The 16214-nt window shown below is 38.6% G+C and overlaps 1 protein-coding gene across 5 annotated transcripts in view; it reads left to right on the plus strand.

Moving 5' to 3' along the window:
• The window catches only part of GPC6 (glypican 6), a 1170736-nt gene that overhangs the window by 1043899 nt on the left and 110623 nt on the right, over positions 1-16214 (plus strand). For all 5 annotated transcript variants that reach the window (XM_050766550.1, XM_050766548.1, XM_050766549.1 and 2 more), the window contains one exon: positions 11936-12066. In XM_050766550.1, the coding sequence (XP_050622507.1) occupies positions 11936-12066 (131 nt within the window). The remainder of the gene's footprint in view (positions 1-11935; positions 12067-16214) is intronic.

A 16214-nucleotide genomic window follows, 5' to 3' on the forward strand; every position in this document is an offset into this window, starting at 1 on the left:
AGAGATTGTCTTGAAAGTTAATGATAAACTTAGAGTCTTGAAAAGCAGCAGGAACTCCCTTGTTTGGTAAAGCCAAAAATATCAACATCTTTTTTTTTTTTTTTTTTAGCTTAACCTAGAAATAACCTCTGACAGAAGCAAAAGCAGCCACACTTTTCAATTTCAAGCTAAAAGAACTAAAAAGTTATTTCTACCTAATAAAAAAGTACAATAAGATTCTGAATTCCCACAGAAACTCTTCATCTATGTTATAACACATCAAAAGCCACCAAGGGGCCATTTATCCTGTAGACCAGTGCTAATAAAGTTTTGTGAGCATTTGTGATGGTGTTCATGGCAAGGGAGTAGGGATAGGGAGTTTTAGCACAGAGGAGAAGGTAGCAAGTTAGTTTTTATAAACTTTCTGGAAGAAAATACAGAAAGATTTTTAAAATTTATTCCAGTGATTCTTTTAACAAATGTTTCATAACACCTCTTAGGATCCAAGTATTGTTCTAGAGATTGGAACTACAGCAATAACCAAAACAAACAAAATCCTTGCCTTTTTAAACATTCCATAATATTTGGAAAAGAGGAACAATAACAAATGTAATAAGTCAGCAGATGATCATTGCTATGAAGAATCAAGCAATGGGAAGAGTGACTAGGAGTTGTAGGGTTATTAGAGAAAGCTTTCCTGAGACGGGGCATTTGGGTAGAGACCTGAAGAAAATAAAAGAATGAGTTATGTCTACATCTAGAGGGAGAATATTCCAGGAAGAAGGCCTTGGAACAGTAGAGTATCTGGACTGCATTTAATGAGGCCAGTGAGTGAAAATATAAATGGTAATAGATTAAGTCATGGAGGTGAACTTAGAAAGGAGAAGACCTGTGTAAGTATGTACAAGACTGAGGGAATGTAAACAAATGATTGGTAAATTTAACTATAAAAATTCAAAAATTTCTGCATAGCAAATTCCACCGTGAATGAAGAGAATAATAAACAATAACTAAGGGAATATATTGGTAATTCATGAAACAAAAGGATTGGTTGTTTTTATTGTTTTAAAAAGAAACTTTTTTATGTCAAAATGAAAACAAATCCAACAGTAAAATAAATAGACAAAGAAGAGGAAAACACAAAGCACTGGAAACAAATAGCTTTTAAACTTATTAAAAGATGTCCAACCTACCCTATAATGAGGGAAATTCAGGGTAGAACCACACTGAGATGCCAGTTTCTTACTCTATCAGATGGACAAAGATCCAAACGTTTGATCTTAACATATCAACGTTTGAGACTTAAAGAATCAGATATTGTCATGTATTGCTGGTGAGAATATAAACAAGTACAGCCTTTATGAAGAGAACTTTGGCAAAACTATCAAAATTTTGTGAGCCCGTATCTTTGACCCAGCAGTTTCACTTCCTTAGACTTTATCCAACAGATTTATTTGTACATAGGTTGAATTATTTACAAGGGTATTCACTGCAGCATTATTTGTAATAGCAGAAAACCCTAGGACAGGTTGAGTAGTGAGAAATGAATGAGAAGCCAAGAGTGGAGTCGGATTATTAATCTCTTTGTAAACTTGAACCCTTGAAAGTTCTTGATTAGGTAGAATGATAATAAGGCTGTGCTTAGAAAAATGTGTCTGACATTGGTTTCAGGATGGATTGTGTGTTGGGGAGAGCTCCAAGTTCAATGTTGTTTAAAGAGTTCTGTTTGAGCTGAAAGGGGAGAATCCTTGTTTAGGGGGAGAGGTGCCAGGCTGATATTAGGTAAGGCTGGTGAGGTAGGTAGGGGCCAGCATATGAAGGGCCTTTCTCATTTTTATTTTTATTTTATTTTACTTTAAGTTTCAGGATACATATACAGAATGTGCAGGTGTGTTACACAGGTATATGTGTGCCATGGTGGTTTGCTGCACCTATTGACCCATCCTCTAATTTCCCACCCCTTTCCCCCTCAACAGGCCCTGGTGTGTGTTGTTCGCCTTCCTATGTCCACATGTTCTCATTGTTCAACTCACACCTATGAGTGAAAACATGCGGAGTTTGGTTTTCTGCTCCTGTGTTAGTTTGCTGAGGATGATGGCTTCCAGTTTCATCCATGTCCCTGCAAAGGACATGATCTCATTCCTTTTTATGACTGCATAGTATTACATGGTGTATATGTACAACATTTTCTTTATCCAGTCTATCATTAATGGGCATTTGGGTTGGTTCCATGTCTTTGCTATTGTAAACAGTGATGCAATAAATGTACATGTGCATGTGTCCTTACAGTAGAATGATATTCCTTTGGGTATATACCCAGTAATGGCATTGCTGAATAAATTGGTATTTCTGGTTCTAGATCCTTGAGGAATTGCCATACTGTCTTCCAAAATGGTTGAACTAATTTACATTCCCACCAACAGTGTAAAAGCCTTCCTATTTCCCCACAGTCTCACCAGCATCTGTTGTTTTTTGACTTTTTAATAACTGTCATTCTGACTGGCATGAGATGGTATCTCATTGTGGTTTTGATTTGTGTTTCTGTAATGATCAGTGATGTTAAGCTTTTTTTCATATTTTTTTGGCCACATAAATTTCTTTTGAAAAGTGTCTGTTCATATCCTTTGCCGACTTTTTGATAGTTTTTTTTTTTTTTCTTGTACATTTTTTAAGTTCCTTGTAGACTTTGGCTATTAGACCTTTGTCAGATGGGTAGATTGGAAAAATTTTCTCCCATTCTGTCATTTGCTTGTTCACTCTGATGATAGTTTCTTTTGCTGTGCAGAAGCTCTTTAGTTTAATTAGATCCCATTTGTAAATTTTGGCTTTTGTTGCAATTGCTTTTGGCATTTTCATCATGAAGTCTTTGCCTGTGACTATATCCTGAATGGTATTGCCTAGATTTTCTTCGGGGGTTTTTATAGTTTTGAGTCTTACATTTAAGTCTTTAATCCATCTTGAGTTAATTTTTATATAAGGTGTAAGGAAGGGGTCCAGTTTCAGTTTTCTACATGTGACTCGCCAGTTTTTCCAGCACCATTTGTTAAATAAGAAATCCTTTCCCCATTGCTTGTTTTTGTCAGGTTTCTCAAAGATCAGATAGTTGTAGATGTGTGGTGTTATTTCTGAGTTCTCTGTTCTGTTCCATTGGTCTATATGTCTGTTTTGGTACCAGTACCATGCTGTTTTCATTACTGTCACCTTGTAGTAGTTTGAACTCAGGTAGCATGATGCCTCCAGCTTTGTTCTTTGTCTTGGCTATATGGGTCTTCTTTGATTCCGTATGTGATTTAAAGTAGTTTTTCCTAATTTTGTGAAGAATGTCAATGGCAGTTTGATGCAAATAGCATTGACTCTATAAATTACTGTGGGCAGTATGGCCATTTTCATGATACTAATTCTTCCTATCCATGAGGATGGAATGTTTTTCCATTTGTTTGTGTCCTCTCTTATTTCCTTGAACAGTGGTTTGTAGTTCTCCTTGACGAGGTCCTTCACATCCCTTGTTAGCTGTATTCCTAAGTATTTTATTCTCTTTGTAGCAATTGTCAGTGGGAGTTCATTCATGATTCAGCTGTCTGCTTGTCTATTGTTGGTATAAAGGAATGCTTGTGATTTTTTCACATTGATTTTGTATCCTGAGACTTTGCTGAAGTTGCTTATCAGCTTAAGGAGTTTTTGGGCTAAGACGATAGACTTTTCTAAATATAGAATCATGTCCTCTGCAAACAGAGACAATTTGACTTCCTCTCTTCCTGTTTGAATATGCTTTATTTCTTTCTCTTGCCTAATTGCCCAGAACTTCCAATATTATGCTGAATACGAGCGATGAGAGAGGGCATCCTTGTCTTGTACCAGTTTTCAAAGGGAATGCTTCCAACTTTTGCCCATTCAATATGATATTGACTGTGGGTTTGTCATAAATAGCTCTTGTTATTTTGAGATATGTTCCATTAATACTTAGCTTATTGAGAGTTTTTAACATGAAGAGATGTTGAATTTTATCAAAGGCCTTTTCTACATTTATTGAGAGTCATGTGGTTTATGCCTTTGGTTCTATTTATGTGATGGATTACATATATGGATTTGTATACGTCAAACCAGCCTTGCATCCCCGGGATGAAGCTGACTTGATTGTGGTGGATAAGTTTATTGATGTGCTACTGGATTCAGTTTCCCAGAATTTTATTGAGGATTTTTACATTGATGTTCATCAGGGATATTGGCCTGACGTTTTCTTTTTTGTTGTGTTTCTGCCAGGTTTTGGTATCAGTATGATGCTGGCTTCATAAAATGAGTTAGGGAGGAGTCCCTCCTTTTCAATTGTTTGGAGTAGTTTCAGAAAGAATGGTACCAGCTCCTCTTTATACCTCTGGTAGAATTCGGCTGTGAATCTGTCTGGTCCTGGGCTTTCTTTGGTTGGTAGGCTATTAATTACTGCCTCAATGTCAGAACTCGTTATTTGTTCATTCAGGGATTCAACTTACTCCTGGTTTAGTCTTAGGAGGGTGTATGTGTCCAGGAGGTTATCCATTTCTTATATATTTTATAATTTATTTGCAGAGAGGTGTTTATATTATTCTCTGATGGTAGTTTGTTTCTGTGGGGTCAGTGGTGATATCCCGTTTCATTTTTTATTGTGTCTATTTTATTCTTCTCTTTTCTTTTTTATTAGCCTAGCTAGCAGTCTATCTATTTTGTTGACCTTTAAAAAGAAAAGAAAAGAAAGAACTCCTGGATTCATTGATTTTTTGGATTTGTTGATTTTTTGGAAGGTTTTTTGTGTCTCCATCTCCTTCAATTCTGCTCTGATCTTAGTTATTTCTTGTCTTCTGCTAGCTTTTGGATTAGTTTGCTCTTGCTTCTCATGTTCTTTTAATTGTGATGTTAGGGTATCAATTTGAAATCTTTCTAGCTTTCTGATGTGGGCATTTAGTGCTATAAATTTCCCTCTTAACACGGCTTTAGCTGTGTCCCAGAGATTCTCGTATGTTGTCTCTTTGTTCTTATAGGTTTCAAAAAACTTCTTGATTTCTGCCTTAATTTCATTATTAAGGAGTCATTCAGGAGCAGGTTGTTCCATTTCCATGAATTGTGTGGTTTTGAGTGAGTCCGTTAATCCTGAGTTCTAATTTGATTGTGCTGTGGTCTGAGAGACTGTTTGTTAATGATTTCAGTTCCTTTGCATTTGCTGAGGAGTGTTTTACTTCCAATTATGTGATCAATTTTAGAATAAGTGTCATGTGGCACTGAGAAGAATGTATACTCTGTTGATTTGGGGTGAAGAATTCGGTAGATGTCTATTAGGTCCACTTGATCCAGAGCTGAGTTCAAGTCCTGAATATCCTTGTTAATTTTCTATCTCGTTGATCTGTCTAATATTGACAGTGGGGTGTTAAAGTCTCCCACAATTATTGTGTGGGAATGTAAATCTCTTTGTAGGTCTCTAAGAACTTGTTTTATAAATCTGGGTGCTCCTTTATTAGGTGCATTTATATTTAGGATAGATAACTCTTCTTGTTGAATTGATCCCTTTACCATTATGTAATGCCCTTCTTTGCCTTTTTTTAATCTTTGTTGGTTTAAAGCCTGTTTTGTCAGAGACTAGGATTGCAACCCTTGCATTTTTTTTTTCTTTCCATTTGCTTGGTAAATTTTACTCCATCCTTTTATTTTGAACCTATGTGTGTCTTTGCATGTGAGATAGGTCTCCTGAATACAGCACACTGATGAGTCTTGACTCTTTATCCAATTTGATGAAGGGCCTTTCTTATGCCAGACTAAGAGGGTCAGACTTTATGCCTTTAGAGCGGGGAAGTGGCCCAATCAAATTCATGTTTTTAAAAGACAGCTCTGCTAGCAATGTCAGAGAAGAGATTAGAGAGCAACAAAGCCAGAGATAATTTTTAAAATCAGAAACAAAAATGTTTCAATACTCCAAAAAGGGCTAGGACCTTCTGCCTGGGTAATTTGTAGTCCCAAGTTGTCCCTCTTCCCAGGTCATTCAGATCCTGGCTGCCTGCTGTCGTTATATACTCCTAAGTCCCCACTAGCTGTGCTCTCTTTCCAGCCTCTCCTGAAACACATTCCAACCCAAGATCTCATAAGCATTTTAATTCATCAATTTGGGTGAAAGCTAAGGATGTGTGTACTCAATGTGCCTGTCTCCAACACACCACAGGAGACAGCAGTGCCCCTAATTACATTCATGCCATGGGCATTAATCAGCCTATATATAAACACTGCAGCCGCATTTTTCTTTTTCTTTTTCTTTTAATGAATAACTGGGTGCCAATGAGTGAATTTACCAGAGTACTTTTTAAATTGCTTGATTTTTAAAAATTGTTTTGTATGCTTCTCAGTGGGGAAAATATCTTGGTTAAGCTAAAACACACATGCAGCAGATTGGTAAGAGTAGGTGAGCATTGCTTCAAAAGAAAAGAGAAAAATTGGATGCCATGGAATTCTGATACAACAATAAGGTAGATTGTGCTTACAGATTTCATTTTTCAAAGAGTTGATCATTAAGGACAAATTTAGATGACTTAATGAGAACATTGAAATGACACATTATCATCTTAATTCAAATATCCCCCAAAAGAAAGTTTTTTTAAAAATTTTAATATGCTTCATCTATGTCACTTCAAAAAGATTCTAAACTCCATGAAGGCAGCACCATGGACAGCTTCTGTGCCCCTACCAATTTATAGTGACCCTCTTTGGCACTTAACAAATAGCTGTTAGATTAACTTGAGCTTATTTGAATTGAATTTTCAAGGTTTTTTCTACCTAGGAGAATCTTAAAAACATATCTTTTTTGTAATTGTTTTAAATTTTACTTTAAGTTCCAAGATACATGTGCAGAATGTGCAGGTTTGTTATGTAGGTATACATGTGCCATGGTGGTTTGCTGCACCTATCAATCTGTCATCTAGGTTTTAAGCTTCACATGCGTTAGGTATTTGTCCTAATGCTCTCCCTCCCCTTCCCTCTCACCCCTCGACAGGCTCCGGTGTGTGTTCTCCTCCCTGTGTCCACGTGTTCTCATTGAATATCATATCATTCTTAAAAAATGAGTTTATCTTCTTGCTTTGTCTAAAACACTTTGAAAATCATTATGTTCTAGGTTAAAGTCAGTGGCATTCAGCAAAGCCATTTCTGATTTTATGTCTCTTTTTCTCAAGAAGCAAATTGAAAGTGTATATATAGTCATATTGAGTCACACTTAAGATTTATATTCTAAGGGAACATAAACATTTAGGAATCTCCTTACCAAAAACAGCAGTAAGATAGTTTTTAATCCAATGCCATCCAGACATAGCAGATAATGGCTACCTCCCTGTGTCAAGAAACTTCACTCTTCATGAAGTCAATACTTAGACAAAAATCAGAGTTGTTTCCTTCTTCCAAACCTACTCTGTATCTCTCTCACATTCCAAGGGAGACATGGTTCCTCATCTGAGGCTAGCTGATGTGCCTTTGGTGTACCATAATGCCTTGTAGAAATTAGAGCAAATTCTCCGTTCCCTTCTGGACAACATTTTGTATTTTCTTGACCATCCCAATGTTTGTAATCAGAGGGGACATCATAAATGCTAAATCTGTTAAATATTAATTGACTAAAATTCTGAACATTTAGGTCCTGTCAAACAAAAAGGGGAAATTATCTGAGTAGTTTATAAATATTATCATTTGGCTGTTCCAGTTTTCTCTTGCCACAAAACAGATTATCCTCAAATTTAGCAGGTTAAAATAACAATCCTACTATTATAAATCAGTGTACTGTGTGTATTAGTCCATTCTCATACTGCTATAAAGAACTGCTTGAGACTGGGTGACTTATAAAGGAAAGAGATTTGATTGATTCACAGTTCTGCATGGCTGGGGAGGCCTCAGGAAACTTACAATCATGGCAGAATGGGAAGCAAACATGTCCTTCTTCACATGGCACCAGTAAGGAGAAGTATGAGCAAAGGGGAGGAAAACCCCCTTATAAAACCATCAGATCTCATGAGAACTCACCCACTGTCATGAGGACAGCATAACTGCCCCCACTATTCATTTATATCCCACTAGATCTCTCCCACGACACATGGAGTTTATGGAAACTACAATTCAAGATGAGATTTGGGTGGGGACACAGCCAAACCATATCACTGTGGACCAGATATTCAGGCAAGGCTCAACTAGTTGATTATTCTGCTCCATGTAGTGTTGACTGGGTCACCAAGTGGTAATCAGCTGGCAGATGGTCTGGTCTGGAAGGTTCAAGATGGCTTTGCTCATATGTCTGGCACCTTGGCAAGGGCAGATGGAGATCTAGGCTCAACTGGGACTGTCATCTGGAATCCCTACACATGCCCTCTCCAGCACTGTGATCTCAGAGTAGAGTCTTGTAAGAGACAGAAAGTGGTCTCTTAAATCTAGCGCTGGAAACTGGCAGAGTGTCACTTCAACCACATGCTGTCAGTCATAGGAGTCACTGAGCCAATCCAGATTCAGAGGACAGGACATAAACCCCACCTCTCAGTGAAAGAGTGTCAAAGATATTGCAGTCATCTTTAATTGGCAAAGAAGCACATCATGAGAAAATAATGCAGCTTTGTATCTTTCACTAATGAACTCATCCACCAAAAGGCAGCTATTATCAAAAGATTAATTTAACATGCAAAAGAGCACCAGCTATGCATCTTAAAGTCATCCATGTGCCTTTTACTCCCTTATTCCTCATAGCAATTGCTGTCAATACTTCCACCAAAATATCTTGCAAATTGGTCCTTTCCTTTCCCCTTACAGTGCCTGGAGGTGGTGACTTATAAAAGCTAAGCTTTGTTAGGAGCTAATTTTGTGCTGGTCATTGTGCTGAATAACTTTACAAGCACGATCTCATTTCATTGTGCCTACCACCACTATGAGGCATATATTGTCATAATCTCTGTTGCATAGATTAAGAAAATGAGACTTTGTGAACTAAATGACTTGTACATTATCTCCCAGCCATTTAGTGGAGGAGTCTACATTGAAACCTGGGCACCTGACTCCACAGTCTTCATTCCTAACCAGAAACCCCATGCTTACACAAGTAGAGGGCCTTGGCCCAGAGGCGCAGCTTTACCTGCATCCTGGCTCCTTGCCTTTGGTTGGGCACCTCTGGTGGAGCTGCTACATGCCCCCCACCAACCCTATACTAACACACAGTCAGTGTCTCTCTATGTACATCCACACTTCATGCTGATATATCAGTTATTTCTAATATATCTAAATTTTATTCTCCAGATAAAAATTACATACTGCTTTAGGGAGGCAACAGTCTTCTTCAAGGAGAAACAAAACGGGCAACACAGGAGATGTGAGCAAAAAGGATCTGCTGATCTTTAGCTGACATACTGTAACTGTCCTGATTTAATTGGCAAGAGAAAACAGCTCCAAGAACAGAGTTAAAAATAATGTTCCCACTATTTCAAAATATAAGTGGCACAGAGATAATTAAGACAGCCCAGGATGGCAGCCTCTGGAGTAAGTTATGCTATGTTGTGACTTAACTGGTTTCAGAGAAGCTTACCAACTACTGCCTTGATGTCACCAAGTTATTTTGTGTTTTCTTCACTTTGAGCTGAGAGAGAGGCTGAGGTGTCATGTCCTAAGGCATGGCTTTCCTCAGCCCCAAGGTGGGAAGGAGGTTCTCCTCCAGGGAGCTTGACTGATGATGACAGGCTTGCCTGGCGGGTGGGAAGCAAAGCAGTCAAGCACAGATGCACGTGGCTGGTCAGTGGGCCATGCAGACCCTCTCTCCGCCTGGGGCCTGGGGTCAAAGAAGAGCCACCGTTCACTTAGAGGCCTTTTCCAAGTCCCAGGGCCGACAGCTCTGACCTTCCACTGCTTTGTCACCTCATCGTGTGTTTGAACTTGGCCTCTACAGGCAGTAGCTATGAACCTGACCGTTTACAGTGGCCTCGAAGAATATTGGAGGAGTTTTCTGAAAAGCTGCTTTTCCTTGCATGTCATGAATATGTAGAACAAAATAGGGAACTGGGGATGGGGGTGATTATATCATGAGAATACACATATGTTTGTTTTTTAAATTTTTTTCTTCTTTTAGACATCATGTTATTTGTGTAGATTTATCTGGCCTTCTATCAGGTAGCTTTTTTTTCACAAACAGCTCTGTCATCAGAAAAATATAAGCCCAAAAACACACTATTAATGCCCTTTGTCAGTCTTCCTCCTATTCTTCACAAAAACCTATGTATCATTATAGTCAGTGCATCCACGTTATTTTATCTAGCTGTTTCACATACATTTTATCTGAGCTTTTCTAAGAATTTGAATAATTTGTGTGTTTTTTAGTAAAAGGAATCCAGTATTTCAATGTATTTGCATACATTCACACTAGTTAATGATTTATCAACAGGTATTTTGATTAGTAAGAACTACTGAAATTAATCAATATAATAGTCATTAGTGTTCTTATTATTGTGGGTAATTGAAAAAAAACATGAAATCTACCCTTAGCAAATTTTTAAGTTTGCAAAAGGTCTCACTAAGGATGATCCCGAAGTTTTGAGCCAATGTATACTGGCTTTGGAGTCCTCAAAGGAGAATCTAATTTTATTTCATGTTTGTACTTATATTGTGTTTTTAAAAAATTAGTAATAGCATAAACCAGATAAGAAACAACACAAAGCAGCATATTCTGACTGGTGGTCTACATTAAAAGAAAAATAAATAGGGCCTACTTATATCAAAAATGTATTATCTTAGTTTATATAACAAGACAAATGAATTGAGATAATGAATAGAAATATAGGAACTGGTAGTTTGGGCAAATGGGGCCATTTAGTTTTATGTTGAAGAGTGCTGGGTCATCAATAGGATTGCCTTTTCCCAAGGCCAAGAAGGCACCTGCTTAGGAAAGATTTAACTTGAGCACTTTTATTGTGGCTGGGGGAGATGAGTTTGCAGGCCTCAGAACCTGCAAGTCTAGTACCATGGTCAGGGTTCAGTGTGGAACAGAAACATTGAAATCACCAAAGGGAAACTTCCCCACTTTATGATACAAATCAAACAGCTTCTCACCTTACCTATAGAAGATAAGTTCTACTAAAGGAGAGAGTGTTTTAATTTAAACAAGAAGAGAACCTGCTCAGAGATGATTTCAACCCCATAACTTTGAACTGTGACTCTATGTTAAGTCCTTATGATCCAACCCAAAAACTTTTCCTTTTTCCCCCAGGCCACAGTAGCTTTCAGACTTTGAATATAGCTGATGTCTTCAACAGAAAACTAAATATTTCCAAGCAATACTGCGTTCATTTCAGTTCAGTGTAATTTCATCAACTTTTTTGAGAGCTTATAATGTGGTGGGTACCATAATTGGCCTTGAATATACAAAACCAAATCAGAGAAGCTCCCCTGTCCCCCAAAAGATGTCAAAGTGCAAATGCTGAAAGGAATGCTGAGTAGTGTGATCACATCCAGACAGATCTATACATCTTGAGAGACCCAGAAATGCTTCACACAGGTAGATATGCTTCAATTGGGTCTTGACTTTTGTGCATCCAAATTCACAAATCAGCACTTCTTCCCTCATATTCTCAGTTTTCCCCAGACTCCAGAAGAAGATAGGCGAGACCTCCTTTTCTAAATGCAGCTGATCCCTGACCTAATACTCTTTTTACTTCATGTGGAATCATTAGATATATTTAACATTCTGCATTTGGACTAATTTCCTTATTTTCAGCCCTGGTTCTAGACATATAAAATAATTTTGAATCTTCAAACAAAATACAATCATTAAGATTCAGTCATCTATTTCATTTTGTACTATAATGAAAGCAAATTTAAAAACGTGAATGCACGGTTATTTTTCATCCAGTTGTTTTAACAACGTTTAAACACAGGTTGGGAACCGGGAGCTCCCAGTTCACAAATAAATCATGTTCCTGTATTTTAACAGATGCAATGCTCTTGGTGGCAGAGCGACTGGAGGGGCCATTCAACATTGAGTCGGTCATGGACCCGATAGATGTCAAGATTTCTGAAGCCATTATGAACATGCAAGAAAACAGCATGCAGGTGTCTGCCAAGGTATTTGCATTAGTAATGTATCTGCCAATACATGGACGTTACACAGGTGCGGTAACCTAAAAACGAAGTAACTAGATATGTCGGCTGGGCTTATAAATTCTAATATGCTGTCAGTGAGCTTTTCCTGTTGAGCCACAAATTTGCTACTTCATTAAAAATGTCTAACAAAATGGCATTGAGAAGGAAAGCAATTTTTTAGCTTGCAACTACTCAATCACGAAGAAATTATGGGCTGCCAAAAAGTTTCAGAGAGCCCCAAGTATGTTGACTAATCCCTCACATTCGTGAGCAATTTGGGGGGAATTTTCTTTTTAATGTTTGAAATGTCTGCACACCCTCGCCCTGTTCTCTCTCTAGCAACTTCTAGTTATATCTTCGGCTGTGCAGACCAGGCACATGTTCTATATTTTCAATTGTAAATAATTAAACATCCCATCTGACTTCCTTTGAAAACTATGGTGTAACTTTCATTAACGAATCTTCAGGGGAAAATGCTCCTTTGTATGAAGTCAAGCACACATGAAAAGAACCAAAGTAGCACATTTTCATAAATCACAGGAGACAGAGCTCCTGGGTTTGCAGCTGCACAACACAAATGCCAGGTGCACAATTTTTTATTTGTTTCCACCCAGTTGAAGGTAAACAGGACCCGCCTTAAGCAAAATTGAGAAGTTTGCAGTGGGTCTCCTGCCTCTTCCTTCACCAACCTTTTTCTCCCATAGTGATGACTGCACAATGCCCTTCTGTTCTCTCGACTAGTCTCCCTTTCATGAAACACTAACCAAATCTGTATCAGTCCTTTAAACCTGGTGACTGAGTGATTGCATTTTAATTGAAAGTCATTTACACTAAAATATGTCAGGCAAAGAGTTGCATGATTAGCTTTCTTTAATATTTAAAATCCTTTGTGAAAGAGATTTCAAATACAATCACGCAGGAGGGGACAGGTAGTAGGAAGACCTTGCAGAGCAGAGAAAAGAGCCACGGATTCCTACTAGGTCTCCTTGGCTAAGCATGAATCAAACTAGATTTGGGCTTTTCAGGGTGAACTGGCAGGATGAAGAAGAAAGAATCTGGCCTGGGTCCCTTTTTCTCCCTGGGAGATTGGATGAGCTAGAGTTTCATAGGCCTTTTTGGGGGTTTTAATGAGCTCAGGGTAGACTGTATAAAGGAGGATGCTCCAAATTACCATCACCTGTTGGGGAAATAGCATGTTTGGGGTTTCCATGAAAGGCCATTTTCTTTCTTTCCTGTGGAAAAATAGCAATCATCCATTCCTCTCAAATCTATGCCTAGAAACCAATTAATGTTATTTTGAGAGGCATGGCATCCCATTGGTAGTCAAGCAATCAGGTGCTAAGATTGTTAATGTCAAAAACAGCTCTAGAGAATAGAACAGGAGGAACACATGGGCAAAATTATCTGCAGTTTGAGACCATCACAACTTCTTAGAAGTAAGCATCTGTTTCCACTGGTGCATGTGCATGCATTTTCCAAGTCAAGTGTTCTTTTTTACCCTTTTCATTCCATTCATTCATTCATTCATTCAGCAAATATTTATTGAGAATCCATGTGGCAGACATGGTTTTGTCCTGGGGATGGGAGTGAACAAGGCACCATTTCTGCCCTAAGCTTACTTTCTAAGAGGAGAGACAGACACTGAACAGATCAGAAATTATATGAATTAATTAACATAACGTAGCACCACACAATAATAAGTAATAGGAAGAAACTTCTCCTTCCCCAGGGCCTGGACATATTTGAACAGGAAGTTTCTATCATTGATTATATATTTTTTTCAAGGATCCTCAGTTTCTCTAAAAGCAACAGCTTCCTCACTGGTCTCCTGGCTTCCACTCTAGAACCCCCTCCAATTTATTCTTCATCCAGTAACCTAAGTATTTCTACAACATCAACAAGGTCATGCACCACACCCACCTCCTTCCATGTCCCCAGTCCCCCACTGTGCCTTTCTTTTGTACTTAGAATGGAATAAACTTCTTTTGTACTTAGAACGGAATAAAACTCCTGCAAGCTCTTGCATTATCTGGCCCCTGCCTACCTTCTAACCTTGTTTAATACCACTGGCCCTTTTGTTTACTTGTTCAGCCACATGGTCTGTCTCTCAGTTCCTTGAATATACTTGCAGCTTCTCGTCTGTAATGTTTTTCACTCCTCTCACCTTTCAGTAGGTCCGTCTTGCAATTCTCTATAACAGAAATCTGTCACAGCATCTATTATATATGTATTTGTTTGATATTTTTTCCCTACCAGTCTTCTCCTGACTTCACTCACTGAAACTCCATGAGTGGCTGGAATCCCAGCTGTGTAGCTAGAACACAGCCCAGCACTTGGCACATAGAAAGTGTAGGCAGATGCTTGTTGAATACATAATAAAGAAAAAAAGGAAATGCACCAGTGAGTGAGCTGCAAACAACTGTTAAGACATGGACCCATTTCAAGCAAAGAAACCATGCCTTCTCAATCCAACAGAGCTTAAAGGTAAAAAAGAAGAAGAAAAAAAGAAACCACTTCTGTAATAGTTACACTGTTTGTCCTCAACCAGTTTGTATTGAGTCTGCTGCATGGCTGGTCATTTCACTCCCGCACCCTGCTTTCTTTGTGGAGTTACATTTCTTCACTTAAAACTAAAAGAGCTCCTTTTTTAGGAGAGTTGGCCTGTTCACACAGGGAGATGACGGGGAGGCCAGCTTCAAGTTTAAAAAATGTTATTTCTGAGAGTATCATCTACGTATATTAAATCCAGTGTCTGAAATGACTCCCACAAAGTTTTGTAGTGTAACAAGTCAGGGTAACTAATGTCACTCACCGCCATACAAATTGATGGAGCTGTGGCACAGTGTGGAGGTTAGACAGTTAGATTTTCCTCCTTTACATTGCTACGGGTTCCCTATGTCCATCCAAACCTAGAAAAATAAATAAATGTTTAATAAAAGGAACACAGGACCAGATATCAGGGGACCTGGATTTTAGGTATGTCTAGTTTACTCACTGATAACACAAAGACAAATTTTAAGTTCCTAATATATACTAAGTGTTGAAATGTCCCTTAGTGCTCCATCCTCATCTATAAAATGTCTAGATAAGAAGAAATAATATGGTTTTATGGAATACCTTTGCAAATTAAAATGGTAGTTCTCAAGTTGGGGTTCATGGTATTCTAGGGACCCCCACAACCATTGTGAGTAGTCTGAGAAATCAGAACTATTCCTTATGATAAAACAAACCGGATTTGCCTTTCCCCAGGGCTGTATTGACATTTGTATTGATGGCACAAAAACAATGCTAGCAGTTCAGTATGAATCAAGTCAGTGGCATAAAAAAAGTTTCATTTAAGAAATCTTTAATGAAGTCATAAAAATCATTAATTTAAAAGAAGAGGCAAGGTGTGGTGGCTCTCACCTGTAACCCAGCATTTTGGGAGGCTGAGGCAGGAGGACCACTTGAGTCCAAGAGTTCAAAAGCAGGCTAGGCAACACAGAGAGACTTCCATCTCTACAGAAAATAAAAATTAGCGCAGGCCGGGCGCGGTGGCTCACGCCTGTAATCCCTGCACTTTGGGAGGCCGAGGCGGGCGGATCACGAGGTCAGGAGATCGAGACCATCCTGGCTAACACGGTGAAACCCCGTCTCTACTAAAATACAAAAAATTAGCCGGGCACGGTGGCGGGCGCCTGTAGTCCCAGCTACTCGGGAGGCTGAGGCAGGAGAATGGCGCGAACCCGAGAGGCGGAGCTTGCAGTGAGCCGAGATGGTGCCACTGCACTCCAGCCTGGGCGACAGAGTGAAGACTCCGCCTCAAAAAAAAAAAAAAAAAAAAAAAAAAAAAAAAAAAAATTAGCGTAGTGTGGTGGTATGAGTCTGTCGTCCCAGCTTCTTGGGATGCTGAGGGAGAAGAATCACTTGAGCCAGAGAGGTCAAGGCTACAGTGAGCTATGATTATGCCATTGCACTCCAGCCTGGGTGACAAGATGAGACCCTGGCTCTAGAAAGGAAAAAAAAGGGAAAGGAAAAAAAGAAATTGGCACAGTTCAAAGAATGGGCTAACTAAATTATTATCTTCTTTAAATTTATTTTTAATTGTCAAATAAACTTGTATATACATGTGATGTTAAAAGATTGTTTTG

The sequence above is a fragment of the Macaca thibetana genome, chromosome 17, assembly GCF_024542745.1.
Source record: "Macaca thibetana thibetana isolate TM-01 chromosome 17, ASM2454274v1, whole genome shotgun sequence".
Taxonomy (NCBI): Eukaryota; Metazoa; Chordata; class Mammalia; order Primates; family Cercopithecidae; genus Macaca; species Macaca thibetana.